This window comes from Asterias amurensis, chromosome 7 (assembly GCF_032118995.1).
Source record: "Asterias amurensis chromosome 7, ASM3211899v1".
Lineage (NCBI taxonomy): Eukaryota > Metazoa > Echinodermata > Asteroidea > Forcipulatida > Asteriidae > Asterias > Asterias amurensis.
In genome coordinates, this window is record NC_092654.1 from 20117573 (window position 1) to 20145394 (window position 27822).

The 27822-nt window shown below is 38.2% G+C and overlaps 2 protein-coding genes across 4 annotated transcripts in view; both read right to left on the minus strand.

Annotated features, from left to right (window-relative positions):
* Positions 1-610: 610 nt before the first annotated feature.
* Positions 611-11760, minus strand: LOC139939496 (uncharacterized). 2 transcript variants are annotated; one of them, XM_071935460.1, is made up of 8 exons: positions 10982-11760; positions 10488-10584; positions 7761-8520; positions 7178-7399; positions 5279-5320; positions 4686-4911; positions 4277-4353; positions 611-3052 (listed from the first exon to the last, which is right to left on the minus strand). In XM_071935460.1, the coding sequence occupies exons 1-8, from the start codon at positions 11483-11485 to the stop codon at positions 2110-2112; spliced, it is 2871 nt and encodes a 956-aa protein (XP_071791561.1). In that variant the 5' UTR covers positions 11486-11760; the 3' UTR covers positions 611-2109. The 2 variants fall into 2 exon arrangements, with proteins under 2 accessions (XP_071791561.1, XP_071791560.1); XM_071935459.1 differs by having other exon boundaries at positions 10476-10584; positions 10982-11758.
* Positions 11761-12638: 878 nt separating this feature from the next.
* The window catches only part of LOC139939903 (uncharacterized), a 32044-nt gene continuing 16860 nt past the window's right edge, over positions 12639-27822 (minus strand). For both annotated transcript variants that reach the window (XM_071936065.1, XM_071936066.1), the window contains exons 3-15: positions 27525-27718; positions 26693-26806; positions 25804-25890; positions 24628-24713; positions 24013-24121; positions 23208-23294; positions 22203-22317; positions 21945-22003; positions 20681-20812; positions 19685-19834; positions 18358-18477; positions 16981-17803; positions 12639-16381 (exon numbers count right to left, since the gene is read on the minus strand). In XM_071936065.1, coding sequence (XP_071792166.1) covers positions 16149-16381; positions 16981-17803; positions 18358-18477; positions 19685-19834; positions 20681-20812; positions 21945-22003; positions 22203-22317; positions 23208-23294; positions 24013-24121; positions 24628-24713; positions 25804-25890; positions 26693-26806; positions 27525-27718 — 2309 coding nt within the window. In that variant the 3' untranslated portion in view covers positions 12639-16148. The remainder of the gene's footprint in view (positions 16382-16980; positions 17804-18357; positions 18478-19684; positions 19835-20680; positions 20813-21944; positions 22004-22202; positions 22318-23207; positions 23295-24012; positions 24122-24627; positions 24714-25803; positions 25891-26692; positions 26807-27524; positions 27719-27822) is intronic.

Consider the following 27822-nt stretch of genomic DNA (forward strand, 5'->3'; position numbering starts at 1 on the left):
TTGAGTCTCATAATTCATTTTGCATGAGGCATCAAAATGCGAGTGGCAAATCAAAGACGACGAAGTCAATTCATAGTCTGACTGTGTATTGTTTACAAAAAAGTGCCATTCTCGCTGCGTGACAGGATCCTTGGTCGTATTAGGAAATGCCAGAAAATGTATATCGGGATTTTGCTTAGAATTTCTTAAACACCCACCAAGACACAAGACGTTGGCATGCTGACTAAGCACTTTCCTGTTTACTTCACGTGTCACACTAACATCGACTTCCAACAGTACTCAAAGACAAAACATGAATGAATCTTGTCGCTCAGGCTGAGAAGGATCGAGTAGGAAAACCTAGTGAGTAAGCGCATGACGAGAGCATGTGCATACCGGGCACGCCGTGTGCCAAGCAGCTCTATGAAATTGGGCCAGAGGTCAACTACCTTTTGATAGGGTGATCCCTTTGCATGCAGAGCACACATTGGCTAAACCTCACATACATATCATTTGCATATCAGACGCTTTTCATGATTTGAATAAGGCCAAAGCCCCGCATTTTGAGTTGCACTTTCTTGGACAAATGAAGTTTATATAAATATAATAAAAACTGTTTGTTTAATTTATTCATAAAAGTAATATAAAGTCACAAGAGATATAAAGTCCTTACAAGGTCTTACAACAAATTCTTAGAAACCCTCTTTACAGTTTGTTCTTGTTGTTCACATAACATTGCCCCTCCGCGGCATTTCTTGAACACCCGGCCGCCAACTGCACAAAAAACAATCCTGTTCTGGGCGAGCGGTCAAGAGCACTGGGTTCAAGCTCTGGTGTTTGACCAGCAGAGTGTGGGTTCCAATCCCGGCCATGACATTTGCTACGTAAAAATGTGGAAGGTCCTGCTTTAATCTGCTCTACCGGCCAGGCTTCGGACTGATGATACCCAAGCCTACATCCGTAAGGACTGTAAAAGGGGCAACCCTGTTTCACCCTAGGAGTAGGTCGCAACGGCCTCTGGAAAAAAAGAAAATTGTAGCCCACACCTTGAAGTGGCCTTCAGGCCTTGTGTGTCTGGCAACATGCATAAAAATATATATACATATATATATATATAAAAAAACTGACACTTTATACTTCAGGTGTGTCACCACACATTACATTTTTTTTACTTTCAAATTATAACAAATTCTAAAAATAAAGCAGTGTTAATAGTCTTGAGACTCGATGAGCAGGAAACCGACCGAGTGTTGTATGTGCTGTGACGTTGTAAGCAGTTTTCTACTATTGACGTAAACATGTACTCAGGGGGTAAACTGCCTTGAATAACACCCACAAACCAAAGCCCCAAATTTATTTGAGTTGCATATTCTTGGACAAATCAAACTTGCATCATTTAAACAATTTTTTTTAATAAATGACTTATAATGAGCAAAAAAAAGTAAAGGTCTAATTCTTACAAATTCTTTGAGTCCGCTCTTTAAGTATTTTGTGATGGTACACATCAATGCCGCAGAGTTAGTTATAGCAACGTTTCAACATGCTTTAGTCATCACCAGTATACACATGTTGACTGGCATAATTTGGTAACTAGTGTATGTCTATTCACTAATTCACCCGAGGGACTTTGAGTGACCAGAAGAAATAGACCCCTCTTCTGGTCACTCACAGGCCCGAGGGGGAATAGACGTACACTAGTTACCAAATTGTGGCAGTCAATAGTGTTTTATGTGAACTATAAGAACAGAGTTCTGGAAAAGAAAGGGAAGTTTTGTAGTTGCTGTTCACGGTTCAAGTCAAGAGAGGGCGCTGTAACCAGGCACTATTTTCAAAGACTAGTGCCTGCTCGGGCAATAGTTCCCACAAAAAAAGGCATACACGATGACTAGACTACATTAGTTCATCCCACGTGACCTTATTTCAGCCAACCAGAATACAGAACAAGCAAGAGGTGTGTCATAATACTAAAAAGTGTGTGGGATACTGGTCTCGTAGGGATAGAGTTTTTAATTATTCTTCAAATGGCTTCTTCTTTGACTTTAAGTTCCTTTAAGTTCCTTTAAGTTCCAAAGTAAGTTCTTTTAAGTTCCTTTAAGTTCCTTTAAGTTCCTTTAAGCATTTAGGAAGCATTTAGGAATCAATTCCTTTAAGTTGTTTTCTTTTTCTTGCAGACTTTCGCAGGGGTGACTTTGGAAGAGGTTCTTTTTTTGCAGACTTTCGATGAGGTGACTTCGGTAGATGGTCTTTTTTGGCAGACTTTCGGCGAGGTGACTTTGGTAGAGGGTTCTTTTTGGCAGACTTTTGTTGAGACAACTTTGGTAGAGATTCTTTTTTTGCAGACTTTCGACGAGGAGACTTTGGTAGAGTTGTCACTGCTAAACTGTTTTTATTCCACCAATCGATGCCATGTTTTTTCTTCTTATGATTCTTGAGACTAATGTTATGGTTGAAGGACTCGTCACACAAGTCGCAGGAGTAGGGTTTAATCCCAGTATGGATACGGGTGTGCTTAAACATGTTGTACTTCTGGGTGAACCGACGACCACAAACATTGCACTCAAAATTTTGTTCATTACTGTGAATCAGCTTGTGCCGCTGTAGAGCCGTTCTCATGATAAACACTTTGTTGCAAATGTCGCATTTATGTTTCCTTAGTTTCTCTCCGCGATGCACCTTGAGGTGCATTATGAACACAGTCCGAGTTATGTAGCGCTTTCCACAATAATCACACAGTAGGTTTCTGCGTTCCTCCTCAGTTTTGGTGTGTTGCTCCATATGTTGCAGTAGAATTGTATGCGAGGCACTGACAAATCCACAAACTTTACAGACTTGATGGTTCTCTCGTCTATGCTGCTTCAAATCTGCCACGTAACTTTCACATTGTTTACAATACCACAGTACCGTTGAGAAATCTTCCGCTTTCATTGTAGGCGGTAGTGACGTGGTCTTCTTCTTAGATGGGGCTTTGTTGTTGTACACCTCTTCATGTTGCGTCGAATAATGATGAATAACTTGGACCTTTGTTGGCAAATGCTCCTTGCAAATGTTACACTGATGCATTTTTTGCTTTGGCCTGGTGGTAGAAGACAAAATGTTTGTTTTAAATGAAAGTGGCTTTTGAAAGTTAACTTATAACACCAAGATTTGCGCACGCACACAAACATCATTATCAACAATCTTAGTGACGAAAAAGTTTGCATTCAAATATAAACTTGAACGGCAGAACATTCCCATACATATATTTCGGTTAAAAGGCATAATAGAGTAAGAAACTCTGTCAAACTTCCATTTTCCGACATCCTTTAGCTCTGTATGCGAGTTGCATTTTTATAACTGATAAAATGTTTTGGATATGCATTTGTGCACATAGTAGCATGCATCCTTGTATGGCGAGATTGGTCACCCCTAGGAACGAGGTTGTGGGCTTACCTGCTCAAACATATCCGAAAAACAACAGGTTATAAACAGCTCCAGCTGGTCATTATCAACCGTTTAAACACCCCAACGTGACGCACTCTCCACCAATACGAATAGCAAAACTGTCTGATGTATTTATGAATGTTTGATTAACTCAAAGAAACTGTGCAATTTGTGTATTTTTGCAGTATGGGAATAAAGTCCACTCGTATGCCATGCCATAACAAGTCATAGCCTGACTAACTCAGGAACTGGTTATGTGCAGCTTTCATGTTTAATTTCTAAGTAAAATAGTTTGTCTTTGAAAACTTGTCAATTTTTCACCATATATTGCCAACAAAATGAGGCATCTTATTAACATGGTCATAAAAACAGTTTGAAGGCACTGAACACTTTAGTAATTACTCAAAATTATCGTTAGCATAAAAACTTATGGTAATGAGCAATGGAGAGTTATTCATGGTATAAAACATTTGAGAACCTCTATCATAGTTTTTGAGAAAGAGATACCCTGTAATTAAATTGTCACTCAAATAATAAAAGACTTTTGCCCTGAAGTCTTCAATTTTCTCTTTAAACTTTGATGACCAAGTGAGTAAAAGATTTCACAGATTTGTTATTTTATGCTTATGTTGGGATACACCAAGTGAAAAGACTGGTAAGAATAAACTATAAACAATAGTCAACCTATGAGTACAGCTATACGTATTAATACTCTAATAAGGAATTGATGGGTCTGAATAGAGTCGGTATTGTCTCAATGTTTCAAACAGTATACTCTGCTCATCTTCAGGAGAATGCTGGTCTTTGAAAATTACTGAATGTGTTCGGTGCCTTTAATCTATAGATCTATGCCCAAAACAACTCTCAAGATACTCACATCTTGTCAGTGTCTTCTTCCATCTCATCACTGTCCCAGCTGTCTGAAGATGATTCATTTGGTTCTTTGGGGAGAAGCTGCATTAATTAATAAAAATAACATATTAGTAACCCTGTCTTGTACGAGTGCCCATTTATCCCTAGATGGAGAGAAGTAAAATTTTAACTATAACTGCTTTTCTAGTGCCTTGCTCAGGGACACAAGTGTCACGACTGGGACTTGAACCCACACTCTGCTGAACAGAAACACCAAAGCTTGAGATCGGAGCTGTTATTCACTTGGCCACGACACCACATTTTGGGATGGGTGTACTGCCATAATTGCAAATAAACCAGAAACATTACTTTAGGTTTCAAACCGTGATTGGCACAGTCACATCAGAGGGTAAAACGTGGAAGATTCTACTCACAGTTAGTCCACGTCTTCTGCGAGGGCGTCGCTCAATATACTCTGGCACATAATCTGAATCGTTGGGATCATCGTAGGGTTCTTCATCCTCCTCCTCCTCCTCTTCTTCTTCCTCTTCTTCTTCTTCTTCTAGTATTATTACATCATCTTCTTCTTCTTCTTCATCTTCTATTACTATAACATCTTCTTCTTCTTCTTCTTGGTGATATTGTTCGGACCACTCCTCCCTGTCAATGACCACAGTACAGGGTTTGTTAACACTGGGGGAAGAAGCTTGATTTACTTTCAATCTTACAGCTCACTGGATGCACAGCTAAAAAATGTTTACTCCCGTGAGTTTCACTGTCTGAATTACCATCACAGTCAAGGATGAAGCTTTTTTTATGACCTCCTTAAAGGTTTCTGGTACTTTTTCAAAATGTCCACAGATTTACATTAAACTTACAGGGTTTGAAGATAATGGAAGTAGAAAGCTTCCCTTCAAATACTACTTACTGGGGTTCTGTAGCTTTTGAGAAATGAGTAAAAAAAGGCCCCAAATTCCAGGGAATGGAAGTTTTTGATGGAAACTACATAACAACGATGATTATTTACCTCTTCTTAGCTTGCTGTAGGTTTTCCAGTTGCTCCTCTAAGCTGAAAATAATGAAAGAAATCGTAATTACCAATTAAAGGCAGTGGACACTTGGTAATTACTCATAATAATTATCATCATAAAACCTCACTTGGTTACGAGTAATGGGGAGAGGTTGATAGTATAAAATATTGTGAGAAACAGCTCCCTCTGAAGTGACGTAGTTTTGGAGAAAGAAGTAATTTTCCACAAATTTGATTTTGAGACCTCAAGTTTAGAATTTGAGGTCTCGAAATCAAGCATCTGAAAGCACACAACTTCGTGTGACAAGCGTGTTTTTTATTTCATTCATATCTCGCAACTTCGACCACCAATTGAGCTCAAATTTTCACAGGTTTGTTATGTTGGTAATTGTCAAAGACCAGTCTTCTCACTTGGTTTATCCCATTATAACCATAAAATAACAAGCCTGTGAAAATTTGGGCTCAATCTGTCATCAAAGTTGCGAGAAAATTATGAAAGAAAAAACACCCTTGTTGGATGAATTTGTGTGCTTTCAGATAATAATAAAAGACTTCTAGCTAGAGGTCTTTTATTATTTTAGTGAGAAATTACCTCTTTCTCAAAAACTATGTTACTTCAGAGAGAGTCGTTTCCCACAATGTTTTATACTATCAACAGCTCTCCAATGCTCATTACCAAGACGGTTTTTAAGTTAATATTTGTTTTGAGTAATTACCAAAGGTGTACCTTCTCTTTAAAGTTAATACCAATTACTGTTAAATAACAGATAAGTTGGGATATTAAATTCTTAGCATAACAGGTAAAACCACAATCTTTGTAGCAGCTCTACTCACGGTGCATCTCCTCTCTTATCATAAATTAAGGGAATCAATGTGTGGTAAAAAGGTTGTCAACTAGTGGTTTAATACCAACGAGGCCTGGTTCTTGATAATTTTACCGAGGCGAAGTCGAGGTAAACTATAAAGCACCAGGCCTCGGTGGGTTCAAACCACTAGTTGAAAACCGATTCAACACACTTTGAGTCCCATTCATAAATACCTTTTCGGTCAAAAACATCATCACTTTTTGGTCAAAAAGTAAAATAAAGGCAACAATTACAGTTGTTCAATGATTTCTTTCAACACAACACCCCTCCAGCTATGAAATGGTAAAGCCCTCCGCCGCCCTCGGGTAAACAACTCCTTATAAGGGAATGCTGTGCGCGTCGCGCATATCGCATGATAGCACAACTGTTTCAGCCGTTGCTCTCGACCAATAGGAATGAAGAAACTGTCTTATAAGAAGAACAGGTGCAAGGTCTCGTGTCATGCCCATGTATTAACACTTTTTACCGGTCATAAACAAAGGTTTTTACACACCCACGTGACGCGCTCTCCACCAATGGGAATAGCGAAACTGTCTGAGGTATTTATGAATGGTTGTTTTATCAACCACAAGTTTAAATCAAAACCCTTTTTGGAGTCCTTTTACATAAAGTGTGACAGTAAGTCGACTAAAGCCAGGTTCATACTTCCTGCGAATGCAATACAAATTTTGCCGTCACAAGTTCGCAACAAATAACTCACATCAGAAACTTGGCTGAACTGCAAACACAGCCATTCAGAAAAATTAAGCACCAAAGATTGTGAATGGAGAAACAACTTTGAATAGAGTATCTGTATTGGGTAATGTGTTCAGCACATAAAATGCACGCTGATATCTATGAGTGAAAGCCTCGAGTGATTTATTCAATTGGCAGACAGTAGACACCTTTCATTTTGTAGCACACTTTGTAGCAACAAACTATGCATCATAAATTCCAAGCGTTCACGATTTAAGTTTCGGGGGGGGGGGGGAATCTGATATTTTTCTTTTCTTAGGACTCACTGTATCTCAAGATTATTGAAGGTCCTTACCGATCCAGTAAACAAGAGGTGAACAGTTCGTCTGTTCTCCATTTAGGCCTGTCTGGATTATGGACATATCGATCAAAGTAAGGGAGGTTCTTCATTCTGTCTCTTAGCGTCTCCCATCGTCCGGCTTCATGAGGGAATATCCTATGAAGCTCTGTATGTATGTCTTCGTTTTCATCTCCTTCTTGGTTTATCACGCTTCCGTGGGCCAGATCCAACTCTAAACTGATGAAAAAAAATTAGTTTTATTACTAATAATAATAATAATAATAATAATAATGGCTTCTCATAAAGTGTCCTCACTCAGTGACGCTCAAGGCGCTTAAACATTCAGTACTCTTCTGCATAGCACCATGTTATTGTTTACAACGTGCTGTGGTGCAAATACGCAGCCAATCAAACCAACAACACCAAGTTGAACTCCTTCTCTTTGCGATAAAAGAGATGTCAGACAACTCGTCTGTCAAACAACTTGACTATTCGGACAACTTGACAGTTGAGACAGCTCGACCGTTCAAACAACTCAACGGTTCAGACAACTTGACTTTGAGACAACTAATAATAATGCAAATAACCTCTTTCTTACCAGTCCAATAGATAACTGGTAAATGCCTCATCGTCACTCCATGAAGTAAACTCATCCTCAACGACCCTCCTAGTGTATTTAAGAAGATCGGAATGAGGGAGCATTTGATCTCGAAGATTCTCCCATCTGCTAAACTCATTTGGAATGAAACTCTGTAGCCCTTCATATAGATGTACACCATCTTCAACTCCGTTATTGATCTGCTCCTGCACTTCAATGCAATCCTCTGTAGTCAGCGGTGATGAGTTGTTAATCTTGGTCGATACATTTTCATCTCGCACCATGCCATCCTCTGTAGTCATCGCACAAGTGTCTGCAATCTCAGAAAGTGCATTATCATCTTGTATGTTGCTGTCATCTTTTGGCATCGCAGAAGAGACTGCAATCTCAGTTGATCCATTCCTATGTCGCACTTTGCCATCCTCAAAAATTATAATCACAGTAGCATAGTCTGCAATCATAGCTGGTAGGTCAATATTTCGCACCTTGCAACCATCTGAAGTCGTTTCAGAAGAGTCTGGAGTCTTGGTTTGTTGATTCTCATCTCGCACTTTGCTATCATCTGGAGTCGTTTGAGAAGAGCTTGCAGTCTTGGTTGGTAGTTTATCATCTCGCACTTTGCCACCATCTGAAGTCGTTTCAGAAGAGCTTGCAGTCTTGGTTGGTAGTTTATCATCTCGCACTTTGCCACCATCTGAAGTCGTTTGAGAAGAGCTTGCAATCTTGTTTGGTAGCTTACCATCTCGCACCTTGCCACCATCTGTATTTAAAAGAAAATGCTGATGAGAGGACGGAATAACAAGCTGATGCAATTGCAAGAGAGTTTAACGGTTGGTGTTTTTACGGTTAAAGGCAGTTGACACTATTGGTAATTACTCAAAATAACTATCACAATAAAACCTCATTTGGTAACTAGTAATGGGAAGAGGTTGCTACATGTAGTATAAAACATTGTGAGAAGCGACATAGTTTTCGAGAAAGAGGTATTTTTCCATTGATTTGATTTCGAGACCTCAAGTTAAGAATTTGTGGTCTCGAAATCATGCATCTGAAAGCACACAACTTCCTGTGATAAGGGTGTTTTGGCTTTCACAGTTATCTCTCAACTCCGACGACTAATCGAGCTCAAATTACATTTGTATAACAGGTTTGTTATTTTATGCATATATGTTGAGGTACACCAAGTAAGAAGACTGGTCTTTGACAATTACCAATAGTGTCCACTCCACTGTCTTTAAAAGCAAAGCAAAGCGTACCAGTCAAAAAATAGCCTCACAGTACACAGTGACAAACGAATTCCGGTAATAAACTCTTAACGTACTGTATAGGTATACATGTAACACCCCAATTGTGGACATAAGCTAGACTAGAAAACCAGTCTTGCTATAAATCATGAGAGCTAATCCTGGCGCAAACAAGGCCACTATTAAAGGAACACGTTGCCTTGGATCGGTCGAGTTGGTCTTTGAAAAGCGTTTGTAACCGTTTTTTATAAAATGCATGGGTAGAAAGATGTTGTAAAAGTAGAATACAATGATCCACACAAACATGCCTCGAAATTGCACGGTTTTCCTTTTATCTCGTCGACAAACACGGCCGGCCATTTACGGCAGTCAAATTTTTGACCCCCATAAATGGCTGACCGTGTTAGTTCGCACAGTAAAAGGAAAACCACGCAATTTCGAGGCAAACTTGTGTGGATCCCTGTATTCTACTTTTAAAACATCTTTCCAACCATATGCATTTTATAACAAACGGTTACAAACGCTTTTTATAGACCAACTCCTCCAATCCAAGGCAACGTGTTCCTTTAAATGCATACTTAGGCTTAGGAAAGGCCAAATTATGTTAAAAACGATTATCAAAACACCAAATGATAGAAGACCTGTAGAAAAGGAAGGTATTTGCTAGGCACAAAAAAATGAAGGAAGTAAAAAGGTTAAACAATATTTAATATTACTATGACTCATACATTCATGATCGAGAGTCGAGTTCTCAGTGGTCCAATCATCATCACGTGCCAGGTGTTAATTTTGCTTATAACCAAGCGCGCATGTGAGTATTCACGCAAGCGGTAAATGCGCATGACAAGTAATAGCTCCCCGCGAGCTATTCTATGACTCATACATATTCATGACCGAGAGTCAAGTTCTCATTGGTCCAATCATCATCACATGCCATCTATTAGCAAAATTAACACCTGGCACGGTGCCAGGTGTTAATTTTGCTAATAGCAATTACCAAGCGGAGCGCGCACGTGAGTATTCACGCAAGTGGTAGATGCACATTTGAGCTATTCTAGTTGTCATGTGCACTACCATTGTGCGACGTCATCCTGGGCGCTTTTCTACTTCTCATGTGCTCTACGATCGTGGCACTGTTTTGTATACATGCACGAACAGTGCTCTCTAAGAGACATCCAACACAAACTTATCACGTGCATTTTGTTTCAGTCATCATTTTCTCTTGCTCAAAACTCATGTTACCGTAACTGAATATGTATGAAGTATTGTAAAACAAATAATATACCAATTTAACATGGTTTTATTTCGGCTGACTAGTCGATGAGCTCGCCTCGGTATTAAAATGACGAACTAGTTTGTCATCTCCGAATACCTCTGAGAGCTATACCCGGTAATATCGACTAGTCATCCTAAAACCATGTAATATTTGTATTATAATCATTAATGTCAATAAAATTAGTATTCATCATACCTTTAGCTTTACCTGTTGTCGATTTCTGTTCATCATGCACAGACACTGCTCCTGACCCCGAACCTCCACAATACTTGGCATCATATGCTTGAAAAGCTTCGAGAAGTACCTTAATATTTAATCAAAGTAAATTTAATCAAACATAGTTCTTTATTAGTAAAGACATTTCGTGGAAATAGCCTACATTTATAAAATAGTACAGACAAAAGTTTGCTCTTTTCTATCATCATACGATACTCATAGAAATGGTGCAAAATTAAGTCAATGCAATTTAGTTTCAATTGTGGTAAACAATTTTCTTATCCCCGAAGCAATGTAATTGTAATTTAAACAATAACAATTTGGCAGATTAACTCTGTTTTGCCATGTTTTTTTTTATCACGAAAATTGTGCAATGTAAGGAATGCGAACCAAAATTACAACCTTGTTTTTTTTTTATCACGAAATTGGTTCAATGCAAAACAAATCGGACAAATTGTTGAAGTCCATAAAATAAATTCACTAACCCTGGCATGTTCTCTTTTCTGAAACGCTCCCCCTGATCGCCGACGCTTGAATGGCAAGTTCGGGTCTTCGTTGCTCTTATTGCTTCTGCCGCCGGCCGGAGGTTCCCAGTAGCTACGGTCATGACGGTAGCTAGTTGCACTGCCGCCAGGGACAGTGTCGGTGGCCGTTGCTGGCCTCGCAGAGCTCGAGGACGGTTCCTTTAATGTTGGTACTGAACCAGGCTTCAGACGAAACTGTGTTGTCAAGCCAAATTGACGTTTGAGTCTCACAGATTCTACTTCGCAGTTGGCCTCAAAATGTGCACTGCATATCCTCGACGCCAGTATCAATTTAAAGTCTTTTCTTGTCTCGTTCACAAAGCTTACCCATCCTCGACGCGTGGCAGGGTCCTCAGGAAACTTCAGAAAATGTACCTCGGGGTTTTTTGCGACATTTTTTGAACACCCGCCAACTGCACAAGACACTCCTTTCTTCATCCTATTCATGGTCATACTGGACTTCATATGTTCATACTGACTGGGCACTTTCTACTTTACCACATGACATTGACTTTACCTTTCAAATTATAAATAAACAATTCTAAAAAATAAAGCAGTTATTGTCACGCTGGTTAAGACTCAATAATGAGTAGAAAACCGACCGAGTATTGTGTGCTTGACTTGACCGCTATCGACGTCCGTGTCCATCCGTCCCCGTGTACTGTTTGTGCATGGTTCACGTGTGTAGTGTGTACGTCGCGATTATCGTCGATACGAGCGTCATGATCGTGACGTGAGGGCTTCCCGCGGTGGCCTTCCTATCTTCCCGCGGACGATCCACACACCGGCCAAATCGTAGAGCGCCCCCATCCTACTATACTAGCGGCGAGCAACAACAAGTGCGTGACACGGTCGGTTCGCAGTGTGGCAGAAGCAGTGTGGCAACTACGGTAGTTGCGATATAACGTAACCCTCCTGCCGACGGCGTAGCCGCAGGGTTACGAAGCAGACGCAATGTGAGCAGGGCAAAATGGTTAAAAACGTACAATTCAACAGCTAGTCAGCAGATTTGCTCCAATTTTACCACTTTTGAAAATCATGACACAAATTCTAGGAACACGAACTTGATCCTCAACTATTTGGCAACTGCCTCATTTGCATAAAGACTATAGCCCCGCATTTTGAGTGGTGGACAAATAAAACTTTTATACATTTAATTAAAAACATGATTTTAGAACAAACAATAAAAAATACATAAAAAGGTCTAGCAATGAATTCTTAGAGTTAGAGTAATGTCCCGTTACACTGAGTTCTGGGTCTTTTGTTTTTGCCAACGTATCTAATAATCGTCAGGAGAACTAAAAAGTGTGTGGATTAGGCGTCTTTATGGATTCAGAGGTAGAGTCTAATTGTTTGGAGCTTTTCACCCGAAGAACCAAGAACAGCCAAAGCAGAGTTATATTTGTTCATCATGCTTTATGCAGGTGGGGGCAGACTCTCGACATACCAGCAGACATCCATTCACAATTACTAGTGCATTAACAGTGTGCCATTTGCAGCCAATAAATACAATAACTTAATGAGAAACAAAAGAGAACGCAATAGTTCTTTTGGCCAACTGTTGATCACTGAATTTAATCGGTAGTCTGGGGGGGGGGGGACAAAAATTTAGCACAATTTTACTCTTATAATCTATCTGTTTGTTGGTAAATAATTGTAAGCGTTTTTGTCTGTACTGTTTGAATATGGTCAGTTTTAATTTCCCCAGTGTGGGATAACAAAGTTCTTATCTTATCTTATCTTATCTTATCTTAAAGAAATTATTAAGACCTCTATTGATGAGTTTTTAACACCTGAGCTTCTGGCTCAACTTAGACCTGATCCAGAGGCGCTCCATGGTCGCACTGGAACTAAGAATGAAAAAATAACATCATGAAAAGTTTGACATCTGAAACAGTTAAAAGTGACTCGAAAAAAGATTGACTGTTGCAATTCGGTGGGATTCTGGAGCGCCTGTCTGAAACGCGTGTTACTTTAAAGAAGACTACAGGGCCTAGACCCTAGACTATTCAATGGCCGATCATTCATATTAGAGCATCATTGGCTTTCAAAGTATATAAAAAGCGTTAAATTGAAGTCACTTAACTGATAATACCATACCACAACCATATAAACACTCTCACTGAAAACACAAGTTTGAATTATTTTGGGCTGAAAAAAACCAAATCAAACTTTAAGATTTAATTATTCAGATTGTAAATAAATGGATACGTACATCATAACTTAAAGTGGTTCTGGTCATTTGTGGTCAGATTGGCTTAAATCTGGCCTAACAGTTAGAAAAATTGCTAGATTTCCAACCCAATTTCAAATTACAAGAGGTGCAACAAATTACTAGTAGCAGATTAGGTTTAAAGAAAAAAATGAAACAAGCACTTTGGCGATAGCCAATTAAGTAATAAAATCACTTACTAACAGTAGAGGAGTTGTTCAATTGTCATTTCAGATGTGCATAATAAATACTGTGTGAGAAATTTGATGTCAAATTTGAAATTTGATTAGTTAACTAAGCATGTACTAAACAATAAACCATAAGGGAATTCAGCTAAAGAAACTGACCGGGTAAGCGACAATAAGTATCTTTAAAGCCACTGGACACTATTGATAGCTACTAATTATTAGCATAGAAGCTTACTTGATAACGAGCAATGGGGAGCTGTTGATGGTATAAAACATTACCAGAAACGGCTCCCTCTGAAGTAATATAGTTTTTGAGAAAGAGGTCTCTCACTCAAATAATAAAATACTCCAGCTGAAGCCTTTTATTGGGCAGATTAATAAACACGTTTGTGGAACATTGGTGTTTTTATTTTCATTATTCTCTTGCAACTTCGTTGTCCAATTGAGTCAACATTTTCAGAGTTTATTTTTATGCATATGTTGGGATACACCAAATGAGAATACTGGTCTTTGACAGTTACAAAAGATGTCCAGTGCCTTTAGACAAGTTGTTTTGCTGGAATGTGAATCTGGATTAAGATTACCATCTGATCTCATCTTGTTAAAACACCATACTTTGAAATGTATTTTTTTTTCTCTCACTTCAATGGTTTCTGATAGGAATAATTTAAAAAGCAACCAATTCTTTGCTTAAAGGCAGTGGACACTATTGGTAATTACTCAAAACAATTATTAGCATAAAACCTTTCTTGGTAACGATCAGTAATCGAGAAAGAAGTAATTTTTCACGAATTTGATTTCGAGACCTCAAGTTTAGAATTTGAGGTCTCGAAATCAAGCATCTGAAAGCACACAACTTCGTGTGACAAGGGTGTTTTTTTTCTTTCATTCATATCTCGCAACTTCGACGACCAATTGAGCTCAAATTTTCACAGGTTTGTTATTTTAGGCATATGTTGAGATACACCAAATGTGAAGACTAGTCTTTGACAATTACCAAAAGTGTCAAATGTCTTTATAAAAATTACGACGAAATACCTTTACAAATTCTAAGCTGCAAAGTTGAGCGCAAAACACCCATTGGCAAAAAATACTTAAATATAAATAATCAGTTGCCAATCCATTCCTAGGTAACGCATGGAAACCTATATGCAAGTTATATATACACATTCTGTGACCGTCAAAAATATAACTTAATTTTCTTCAAAATATACATCTACTTAATTTCAAACATTTAAAATATTTAAAATTAAAAAAGCATTGAAATAGAAAGAAAGAAACACATTTTTTCATTTTTCAGCATTTTTCTATTCTTAAAATTATACAAATAAAATAAAAGTAATTTCAACTTTAATTCTGCTTTTATTTTCCTTCTTCATCATATTTTTCTTTTAAGTTATAATTCTCTCCAAGATGGCCCATGACTTAAGGCACATCTTGTTCTTTCGGTATTCTGTTCCTTTAAGGAAACCCAAATTTAAATGTAAACTGCATAGCTCTTAGGAAGCTAATGATGTGTCAAAAATATATAGTATAAAAATGTGACTATAAAAAGAGACTTCTGCAAAATAGTCTGATACTGATCGTATCTGCAATGTTCTGGATTAAAAAGAAAGATTTATCCATGTAAAGCCTTTTCAGTATTTGTAAATTTGCAGCCAAAATACAAAAATAGATGTAAAATTATCTGGGAAAAAAAATAGCGGAATATAATTTTTTTTATTTGGGTTCTACCCCAAAGAGGGGTATTTTTATCAAAAGCAACAGTATGGCCAGCATTACTAGTAATGTACTTTAAACTTAAAGGCACTGGACACTAATGGTAGTTACTCAAAATAAATATTTGCATAAAAAACCTACTTGGTAATGAGCAATGGAGAGCTGTTGATAGTATAAAACATTGTGAGAAACAGCTCCCTCTGAAGTAACATAGTTTTTGAAAAAGACGTAGATTCTCACTAAAACATTTGAATCTGATATAAACACATCAAGCCTTTTTAGGCGTCTGAATGCACACCATTGTGCAACAATGGTGTTTTTCTCTTTTATTATTCTCTTGTAGTTTCAATGACCAGTTGAGACCAAACTCTCACAGGTTTGTTCATTTATGCATATGTTGAGATACACCAAGTGAGAAGACTGGTCTTTGATAATTACCCAAGGTGCAGTGCCTTTAAACAGTGTTTGTACGAATAGTTGTGTTAACACAAACCCTATTAGATTAAACCCCAACATTAGAAAGTAATGGAAGGTTTGCGGGAACTCCATGTAATAATAATCTCAAAATGAGTTGGGGTGGTTCTGAAAACAACCATAGCTTCCAACTCAAAGTTCGATCAGAATGCAGCATTCTGCTAACCTTACTATATCATATTTCCACCATGCAAAGTTTCAAATCCAAATTAGAAAGTATCTGATCCCGTATGTGCAATAAAGTGTGTGTCCGATTAGCTTCCCTGGGTTGACCTCGCGGTGCTCACTCGGGTGAGCCCCCGACAAGAGCTAATTGAACGATCACTCGACCTCTCATGGTGACGTCATGCACCTCGGGCCAGCCCCAAGTGATCCATTCCACAAGCAGGGCACTTGGGGCTGACCCAGGTGAGCCCCTGGAATTACATCAAAGCCATTCGAACGTAACGGGGGGCAGATCGGGGTCGACCCAGGGAAGCTAATCGTACTTGTTCCTGATTAATAGAAACACAACTCTGTATCCAGGATGTCTTTGTTACAGATCAATACCTTTTTCTCTTTCAGCATGTCTCAGTATGTAACTATAAGCCAAAAGGAACTGCAGCACTGTAAAACCAAAATGTCCCTTGTCTAAGAAATCTGGAAGGTAGTCTTGAAGCATCATCAGCTGGTGGTAACCGCTGGCAACCTCATCAATATCACCATGGAGGAGGAATAAGATGAGAGAGGTCAATAGGTCATCTCCACTCAGCATTCTACATTTACCACCTAGACATGGAACAAAATCAAGAAACTTGAATAAATACACATCAGTTAAGCCCTGCCAAAAATACTTCCATAAAATGATTAATTAATTCATTAATTAAATTATTTCCTTACTGTCTAAAACACAGCATTACATAATGTATAGTAGCGAACAGAGTAGTTTAAGATCTTAACAGTAAAACAAAATGAACAGTATGGAGGCTAATTTGATAAGCCGTTTGCAGTAATCAGCCTAAGGACAGACGGAGATAAGATAAAGAGACGAACAAACAGAGGACGTACGAATAGGAACAAAACAACCGGAGTTGTAGTCACGATGGATGGTGCCGGGTGGGCCTGCCCAGAGCCAAGAAATTCAGCCCAGCACTCTGAGCAATATAAACTTTATTGTAGTGTTACGAACTGCACAATAAAGTGTAGTTAAATAGGAACTTGAATAATCGCGTTAATGCGAGTAAGATCTCAAAGATCCCTCTCCCAAAGAAAACCCCTGTTTACTTCTTTTTTAATAATTTACATTATCCATAGATATTTCATAACACATTTATTTATTTGTCTATAGTCCAATGGTAGATTGTTCAAACAAGAAAAGTAATACTTACAGAAGATGAGCTGAGATTGTTTTTCTGCAGTTGAATTGACTTGTTGAATGCATCGATACAGCCACTGCAGCTTAGCCATTGGAACAGTGTCTTGTAATACAACCCGAAAGCAATGGTATGCAGTCTGGAACCTCTCAAGAAACACACGGATGTTTGGGTTGTTTTGACACGAATGCTCCAACGGATCGTGGTATCCCGTGGTCTCCACCGATTCACCCTCCTTGTTCAGACACACCCCGGAATCCCCCACCAGACTTGTGATCGGTGTAAATGTCGTGGCATTACTGTTTGTGTTAGGGATATTAATAGGTATTGAGGGTTCCTGGTTAAATTCGCGCGGTGATTTCACATTGGGCGCTGACGTCGCCATGGACAGGGCATCGCTATCCTCCAACCTAGAACTCCCACGACTGCTTCGCTGAATACCACTCCAGGTGGATGATCGCTCTGGTTTTGCCTGGGTTTCAACCCACATTAAGTCAATGATCTTGGTGTAGCGATTGGAGTACCTCTGACCCAATGTCCTTGATACTTTCCTTCTGTGAACCACTCCTTCCTCATCGTGAATATCAATCCCTGATTCAAGTCTCTCCCTAGGCCGCCTCTCGCCAGCTTCCTCATCGTCTGTCTTCTCTCTCACCTCCTCTCCGACTTGTGGCTGGACAGATAATTGTTCAAAGTCGTGGGTCACTGAAGAAGTTTTGAAATCTGGTGCGTAGAGACCCAGGATATTCAGAATCCATTCATCATCCAGCTCGAGATCTCGCACCGTCACTTCCGGTAAAGTGGCCTTGAGTGTTTTGGTTTCTGAAGCATAGGCTCGCTAAAGGAAATAAAGTTTTAGGAATATTATTAATGATAATAAAACAGCATTTATATAGCATTGCGGATCACAGATCCCTTGATGCATTTTACAATTTAAAAAGGCGATACTTACAAAGATACACTACAGACAAAAATAACAGGTCAGTTGTATTAACAGATTAAAAATGTAAACACTAAATAAAAATAAATGACTTATTTCAAGATCTGACCAGAAAAATTACAAGCTAAGAAACATATAATCAATACACTAGAAACTTAGTAAAAAAAAACACCCGCAATGAGCTAGAACAGGGTATTTCTATGAAAACTACAAACATATAAAAATAAATTCCCTTATAAAATGATATTTCCAAACTACGATTGTAACTTAAACATTCCTAAGTAACGACTTGAAAGAATCTGAAACATAAACAATGGTTGTTAATTATAGATGGGGGAAGAAAAGAGAATTTTGGTGAACATCAAAACAGATTTAGTGACTAAGTTCACTGAACTCGGTTAGCAAAAGGTTTGAGGATTGGATGGGAAGTTGAAATAAAATAAAAAAATCACCTGATATAGTCTTAGGACATCTCTACCCCTGATGCTAAAGAAGTACCTCTCATAACTTGTCCACAGTCTTGAAAAGCATGTTGAAGGCACAGCAGCATCTCGGACTAAATTATCAACAACCTGCAAAGAGGACAAAGAAACATTTCATAATAAACGTTATATTTACAACTTATTTTTTTAAACTGCAGTATGATCTAACAAAACTAATCAAATCCTGGTTAGGCCAATACTCTTTTTATTTGAATTTGAAACAAAGAAATTTCCATAAATTTGGGAAAAAAAATGATCCACCAAACCCCCTAAGACAGGCCTGCTTCAAGAAAGGAAAATTCTCACCAAAAGTTCTTAATAAGACCCCAATAATTTCCAGATATATTTCCCGCAATATCAAGGGGATCAGCTAGTAGGTTTTCATCTCTGTAAGGACCCGGTTCGCATCTCATCCCAGACCGGAACCTTGCATGTGGTTTGGGTTTTCAGTCCCCAATGATCGCACAGGTTTTCCACTTTATGGTTTTCCTCTCACACTATAAATCTGAGCATTTCTTCTTGTTTCTAAGCTTGGGCGATATTTCTCAACGATTACCTTATCGTCTTGATTTGTTGTTATTGAATTATCGGCAAATCAAAGTTTTGATGAAATATCACGATGTCTTCCCTAATTGAGACGTCTTGCAACCACAACGGGCTGTTTAAAAAAATATATAAAGTCCCAGAACCAACGAAAGATTCCCCAATTGAAAAAAAATAACATCAAAGTCTTTAGGCGCCCAGGCATCCTCCCACAAACACTTCAGACGTAACACAATGTATCAATTACCTCCCCTGTGTGGGAGCCTTGTGTGCCGCCTCACCGCCGAACTGCAGACCACAATGGGATCATATTACACAAACCACAACCCATCCACAACCATTTTATGAATGAGAGGTCACCCCATGTGCATTATGGATGCTTATTGGTTAGCTAGAATGAAATGGGCAGGATATACACACATGTAAGAACAGTCATGCCCAGTAGACACTTTAAAAGACACTTTCTGTGTGTGTAACTCATAGAGCTACAACACCAAGGGAAGACAGTACATCTCACAGATCCATAACTCAATTTGTTTAGAATGTAGAATCATGAAAATTAAGCCTGGTAAAATGTCAGAAGTTAAGACTTCAAATATAAATCGCGATTTAATCGAATATTGCGATACTTTTTTGGCGATATTTTGTGGGATAATAAAAGCAATATCGCCCAAGCTTACTTGTTTCCTATTCATCCTGCTATTGGTGCTAATTGTGCTGTTGGATGTGTAATCAAAATAAAAAATCTGCTTACTTGCTGGAAGTGAAGGAAGACCTCATTCTGTAGAGTCTTTGTGAGACCCTGGAAGTGAGCTGACGGCTTCTTCTCCTTGATCGTCTGCCGAAGTCGACTGAATTTGTCCGGTGACACTCTCAAACAGGAAACATTAGATGACTCTTCAACCTGGAGGAAACAAAAGTATTCTTGATCTTGATGGAATAATTGATATGCCCCTTTCCAGGAACAACACTCAATGAGAGGTCAGGTCGGGAGGGAGGAACTCCTACCTGCATTAATGAACACCTTTGAGTGTATGTCTAGACTTAGTGGAGGGCTAGTGATGCTGGTTGTTGTGTAGGGGAGTGAACTTGATCCGAATGGAATTATTGAACTCAGTTACGTTTCACATAATAGGCATTTATTCACAGGTCCCAATTTCATAAAGCTGCAAAGCAGTAAATTGCCACTAGACAAAATGTCCTTGCTTAGCAAAAATTTAGAGGGGCACCATCAACAACAATGCAAAATTAATTTTATTTTAGCTGGTAACCTGTTTCTGCTACGCAATACTATTCTGTGCTTAGCAAGTTTTTGTTCTCACAGTCTTTTTTAAAGTGAGCCCTGCCGCCTCGCTGGAATCCCTGCCTCCCAACATAGTCACAACCTAAATAATCAAAGCAAGGAACCAGTCTGTTCCAGAGTTTCACCACATGAATTGGTACATTGATAAGAGAACAGTTGCATGTGTTGTAAACAAGTGAAAAACATTAGTGAATCCAACCATATACAAGTGTTGTCAACTCGAGTCAGTGGACTCGAGTTGCCAACTTCACTGACTGGCGACTTGGCTAGAAATTAAATGTACCTTTTGACTTGACTTAAAAAGAAAATTACCCAAGACTTGACTTTTTGCAGAAATTTAAAATTATGTCATCATTCTATTGATGAAAATCTCAGTTAAAAAAAATGCCCTTAAACTTCCTAAAAGTTTTAAAATGAAATTTTATTCAATATGAAGTCCCTGCATACCTGTGTGCACGGTATCTTTCCCATCCAGTTTGATCCATGGTGTTGGTCTTCCAGTTCTGACGTACAAAATGTTCTTATCCATACATTGAAGTCATAATGCAGTTGCCTTATAACAGGGTTATACTCTAAACTCTGTAATCAAAATAGAAAAGAAAAATCAAGTTTGAAAAAAAAAAAATCAGTTTTGGTTGTTAACTGTAAACCTGCTTTGTTCTCCCAATTCTTGGAAATTGTGCAAGGGTGATCAGTGCAAAGGCACTCCCCCAAAAATTGTATTTAGTCTCCGAAAATCAATATCAGAGCTTTCACTGTGTGGCAAAGCAAGTCTTTTTCCAAGATAATAATCAAATTTATTATAAAAATGAAATGTTAAGTCGCAAAGGATATTTTGAGGTTATTAGCCAAAACTAAGCAAGAGTACATAAATTGGGGGTGAACAAAAACGAGTTGACTATAAGCCAGGATTTGAACCAATGACCTCTGGTTTAATGTGCCAGCACTCTGCCAACTAAGCTATCTAGCACTACGTTGGCATTCTCCCTTTTCCCCCCAATTTCTTTGTTCACTTTTAAATTTTATTTTATGTTTCATCCCCTTGAGGTGATCCCCTGACCATTGCTGACTGCCGCTTCCCAGGTTGTATCATAAACTTGAGTGTGATCTCTTGCTATACTGCAGCTAACTGTTGTATGGCATCTGACTTTCACCCCAAATAAACATATTGACAAAATGGGGAGACCGGTAATAAGGGCTCGATAACTCAGTTGCTAGAACGTCAGCACGTTAAAATGCAGGGTCATTGGATCAAGTTCCCCCAATTTTTAAAATTTACCAAGTCTTTTTCACTTGTGGTTTAAAGCCACTGGACACTTTCGGAACAGAAAAAAAAAAAAGTTCACAGATTTACGAACAACTTACAGGGTTTACAGAAGGTAATGGTGAAAGACTTCTATTGAAATATTTTTCCATGAAATGCTTTACTTTTTTGCGAAAACATTAAAACAATATCAGTTCTCGATATCGAGAATTACGGATTTATATTAAACACATGTCATGACACGGCGAAACGTGCGGAAACAAGGGTGGGTTTTCCCGATATTTTCTCCCAACTCCGATGACCGATTGAGCCTAAACTTTCACAGGTTTGCTATTTTATATATAAGTTGTGATACACGAAGTGTTGGCTTTGGGTAATACTGTTTACCGAAAGTGTCCAATGGCTTTAAACAAAACTATCACTAAACTTGAATAAAGAAATGATTACCTTCACAACTTGGCTCTGCAATGTTTCCCAGCCAGATGGAAGATGACTTGGTCCCAAAACTATCAACAAATTAGAAAACGGATGACACACTAATGAATTTATGAAATACTTAAAATTATGAACGGATAAACTGTTTTACAATGGATAAGTAAATGAACTAATTACTAGCATAAAAACCTAGACCTGCAAATCTTCAAATTTTACTTACAGAACTAGAATTATTTGATGATTGGACAATGTGATATGAACCATTCTTACCATCAGTGGCCTGTTCAGTTCCTGTTGAGATGTACTCTACACCTGTAGTATCAGCACCTTTTTTCAGCTCTGCCTCGGTAGAAAACAAAGCTTCTCGTACGCTAGTAGCACAAACCTATCCACAGAGATAAACAACAACTTTAGCACTAACCAATGCCTCTTATATTCAACAACGTTAGCACTAACCAACTCCTTTTGTGCGCTAATAATAGCACAAAACTACCGCAAAGTACAGCAACTTTAGCACAAAACCTTGCAAGTATTGTTTTTTGCTGAAAATAAATTATGAACTAAATTATACAAACATAACATGGTTTGAGGGTGACTATCGATTAGCTACCTGAGGTATTGGAAGTTGACTAACCAGTTCCAGAGGTGAAAGCCGGGGGAACTAGTTTGCCAACTTTCAATACAGCTCATAGCGACTAGTCACCAGGTCACCTGAAAAAAAAACCCATTTGTTTTACTCTACTTCGTAGATTTTCCAGTTACCGGAACATGATTTAGAGCAAGGGAAAATGACGACTGTGAAATAAAGTGCATATGATAAGTTTGTTAATGTGTGGGATGTCACTAGAGCGGTGTTCGTGCATGTGTACAACAGTACCACGAACCTAAAGCGCATGTCAAGTAGAATAGCGCCCGTGTTTACCGGTTGCACATGGACAATGCGCATGACAAGTAGAATAGCGCCCTGTGCGTGAATACTCACATGCGCGCCTGGTAAATAGCAAAAAAGGTACCTGGCATGTGATGACGAATGGACCAGTAAGAATCTTGGTCATGAATATGTATAAGGTATACTAAAACAAAATTTTGTTTATACAATAAAGCAGAATATAACCACACAATGAATCTGGACTGTTCCATTTCATCCGCTTCGCCTCATGAAATGGAACAGTCCAGATTTCAACTCCTGATTATATTCTGCCATATTCTACACATACATCCAATGTTATGCTACTACGTGTACATTAATTTATGCATTTCTTAAAGATGCTATACCTTTTTCCTTTGTAATTCCGACAAATCTTTTGTGTAACTTTCCCATCCCTCTTGTGTTTTGATGTACGCTGTGTGCATCTCATTTAACTGTAGGTAAAATACAATAGAACAATGAAAATAAAATAAATAAATATGAAAGTTCATATCATTTCTGAGTTATTGAGTTAATTTATTAAATTAACTGAATAAACTACAGAAATGACCATTCCATCTGTCCATGATAATTTGTATAACTTTCCATAAGATATACATACACAATGCTAAAAATGGTGTTCTTGAAATAAGAAACAAATGTTATTTTAAGAAGAAAAAAAACCTTGTGCCACTCCATAGAATTGTTTCTATTAAGAGTATTGGGAGTGACACAAAAAGGTTTTCTTGAAATCAGATTTTTTTCTTATTTCAAGAATTCCATTTTTAACAGCTGTACTCCATCTTTCTGTGATGAATTAAGCAATTGGCTCAGTTTACCAAGACCTAATTTTTCTACAAGAAAATTAAAGAGAGTTCACAGGAGAAGTCTAATGAAATAACATAGATGTTAAATTTGCATCGGGGATGAAGAATATTAATTTTTTTTCATTTTCTTTCTCATACAACGATGTGTGTTAGCACTGTATACTCAGTACTTTTCAGAGTCCTGTGAAAAAAAAGAGTAGGTAAGACACTGCTCTAGAATTGCAAGGGTCGTGGGTTTGAATCCCACCCGATTAATATGCCTGTGATGTTTTTTCACAGGACTCAGGAAAGTGCTACCACACATCAATGTAATAAAAGTTTGAAAAAGATGACTTAAGATTACTACCTTTTGGTTATCCGGTGACTTGCTCAATCTTACCATCAGACCAACTTCTTCAACAACAAACAATGATTTGGTAATACGTTCTGCAACCCGGTCTCTTATTGATCGAACCCTAACAAAATCCAAGGAAATAGTATTTCAGTTTTAATTTTCTAAGCTCATACATAAGCAACATTTTTTTGAAGAGTAATCAAGTTTTGATTATACACACTAATCAACTATCCCCCCAAAACCTCTTTCTAGTTATTAATCTTTCACATCGTCAACAGTGAATTTTTTAAATACCTTTTTTGTTTTTACTTTGATGTATTGTTAGAAATATTTCCCTAAATGGTTGTTACAAATGCCAACTTTCTCAACATTGAGCTATTAAAACATTTTGTCAATTCTATAGTGAAAATAGTCAATATATTGTAAAATTTTTGACAAGACCACAACTTCTTTGCTATACTTTCGGTTTGTTTAATAATTATTGGCAAACAATTATCTTATACCTTTTTAGCCTTCGAGAAAGACTCTGCTGGGGTCAAAACGTCAGGCCACTAACATTTTTTTTTGCATTTATACCACTCCTTTTGTTTGGGAAGTTGTTTGCAACAGCTAGTTTTATTTTCTCACCTTTTTAGATGAGTTATATAATTGTCTCCTTCTTTTCTAAGAACTTTCAACTTGGCTTCCTCCACTTTCTTCTGACACGAATCGAGCTGAAGTAAATACAATGAAAGATCAAAATAACTCTTGGAAACAATTAGTACTTTAATACATAGATAATTATGAGAAGGATTTGAGTTTTGCATGGTAGGAGTGATAATCAGGTTACATTTGCAAAAGCGCCTTGTTTTAATCACTTCTGAAAAGTACCAATGGGGTTGAAAACTCAACTTTATATTAAAATGCTCTGATCGTCTTTTGGGGAAAGAAAAACGATCAGAGCATACTGATCGAAACTTCGAGTTGTCAACCACATGTTCTTTTCAGAACCAACACAACTCAGAAGAGATTTACACGTTGGTGCTATTGCGAACATTGATGAGACCTAATTGATAATCCTGACCAGTCATAATTAAAGGAATAAAAGGGTAGTGACGAGTTCTTAAACAGCCGTTTAAATCCGGCAGGGTCATTGCCGTGTGATAAAGGCCTTCATCGCACAATAAGGACCCTGCAAGGTTTTAAACGGATGTTTAAGAACGAGTCACTACTCTTTTATTCCCATTCATAAATGCCCTTTTGTTAATAAAAGTTTTAAAAATACAGTTATAGACACTTTGACAATTGAAAATTCAAGGTTTGAAATATTTATTTCAAAAACTTTGCGAAGAATAATTTTGATGTGTGTGGGTTGTTTGTCTGCGTGCGCTTAGAATACGTGCTGTAACTAATAGCTATGAATTGCGTTCCGCGTTAGCTTGTGCGCCTGACATGCTGAAGCCAGCCGGCCAGCCACCCCACGTGACGTGCTCTCCATCAATAGGAGAGGCGAAACTGTCTGGGGTATTTATAAATAATGTTTTTAAAGTTCAGAAAATACAGAGGAGTATAGTGAATATATATTTGGCTTGCGGTAACACCATGTGTGTAACTACTTGCCAGGGAGAGTTAGAGAACTGTCTCTAAAGAACAAACTCTACCTGGCCAGTAGCTTTACAGATGGTGTTAGCGCAAACCGAGTATAGTGAAGTTGTAATTTACAATAAAAAATTAAGCTCTTTTTATATTTCACATTAATATAAGCATAACTAAAAAGTGATAATGACGACACATTTGGGACATTTCAAATACAACAGTGCTCACCTCCACATACGAGTTTCTGATGTCAACTTCCAAATGTGTGCATAAAAGCTTCAAGAAGGCTGTGTTGCAGGAAACAATTGCCTTCTCCTGAAATCAAAAGTTGATTTATTGTTCAATAAAAACAATTAAGTATAACACTAGTAAAAACATAAAGGACTGGCATGGGAAGGGGTGGGACTGGTACCTAGTTAATCATGTACATGTAAAGTGGGATTTATTTAAAGTACATTAGTCCATCAGTCAGTTGACTAGAGGATGTCTTCAGCCGACGCCTTCTCAGTCCATAACTACATGTATATAAATGGTGTTTGAAGCTTTGCATGGTGTGGAGAATAAGAGCAACTATAAATATAAATATTAATATTAAACTTGCTGGTACAACCCTGGGTAAAAACTCTTTGAAGGAGTAGTTGCTCTGAAAAGAGCGGGTTTGGTCTCGACGTTTCGAACAGTATACTCTGCTCGTCTTCAGGAGAAGCTCTGAAAAGAGCCGGTTTGGTCTCGACGTTTCGAACAGAATACTCTGCTCGTCTTCAGGAGAGATAAAAATTCTCCTGAAGACGAGCAGAGTATACTGTTCGAAACGTCGAGACCAAACCTGCTCTTTTCAGAGTCACCACTCCTTCAAAAGAGTTTTTACCCATGGTTGTACCCGCAAGTTTACTATTAATATTTATATTTATAGTTGCCCTCTTACATGTATATATTACATATAAGACACTGTCGGTCTAGAGTGATTTGAAAAAAACAATATCGGAAGATTTGGTTCAGGGTCAGGAATTGGTGTGTTATGGGGAGAGTACATCTTACGCTCAAAGTTCATTGGCCACTAAATTACAAAGTACTTTTAAAATATTTATTTCTTTAACTACAACATCCTTGAACTTACCGTTTGAAGACCTTTGCAGATATCTTCCCTCCATTTCTTCATATCTTCCCTGATCTTCGTTCTCTGGTCTGACATCTGGTCAATCTCAGTGTCAAGTTTTTTAATCTCTAGTTTCTGAAATCAGACAAGTCGTACAAGTGAACAGCCTGATCTACCCTCCATGTTTAATGCCAACTTCATTTACTCATTGATTGATTATTTGGTTATTTTAGTCAATATTGATCATTGATTGTTTGTTTGCTTGATAATTTTTAACTAAATTTACCAATTGCAATGAGATAAAACAAAACCAAGAGGCAATGTGTCCTGATGTTCTGTTACCCCAGTTGAGTTTTTCTTAAAGGCTTTTTAAGCCATCAAAATTTGTTATCATTTAAAAATGATAACAGATTTTTATGGATATCATGTATTACTTAAAAGCGTGACAAGATGTTCTGGCCAACAGCTATGGGTATAGTCAAATATGATTACTGCAGACCTGGAACTTCACCTTTGAGAGGACAAGGCCAGTTTCACTTTGCAAAGGGCACTTCCAATCTTACAGTCTATGAGAAACTTTTGAAGGGCACAAAGGTCAAGACCAGGGGCAACTGGAGCCATGGCCTCCGAAGGCCTGCGTGTAATTTCAGGCTCGCATATATCTGTATATAGCACATCCAATCTAAGGCCATGTTTGAATTGGCAGCTACAGCTACGGCTACAGCTTGATTTCCGCTTCATCATGCATTGAGGAATAGGAAGTCCTTAGCTACACCCTTGGCAACAGCCGTAGCCGGAGCTGTAGACGCCGATTCGTACACGGCCTTAAACTTCAACCACAAACTCCACTCACCTGATTGGTTAAAGCCTCGGTCACATGCTCCTTGTCTTCTGAATGCAGCCTTATGATTGGTAGAATGTAGACATGTAGGAGGTGCAATAAGTCGACCAGGTCATCCTCCTTCTGTCGTACTAAGATGTGTTTAGCCAACTCCAGACCTCGGTCAAGATCCACATCAGGAAGGTGGAAGTCTTCATTCAGTAGACCTGGTCAGAAACATAGCAATTGGAACATTGAAAAGTGAGGGTGATTCTTGAACCCTACTGTAGCTTTAAATTTAACTTCTTCTCAAGATGCAGTCAAGTACTCT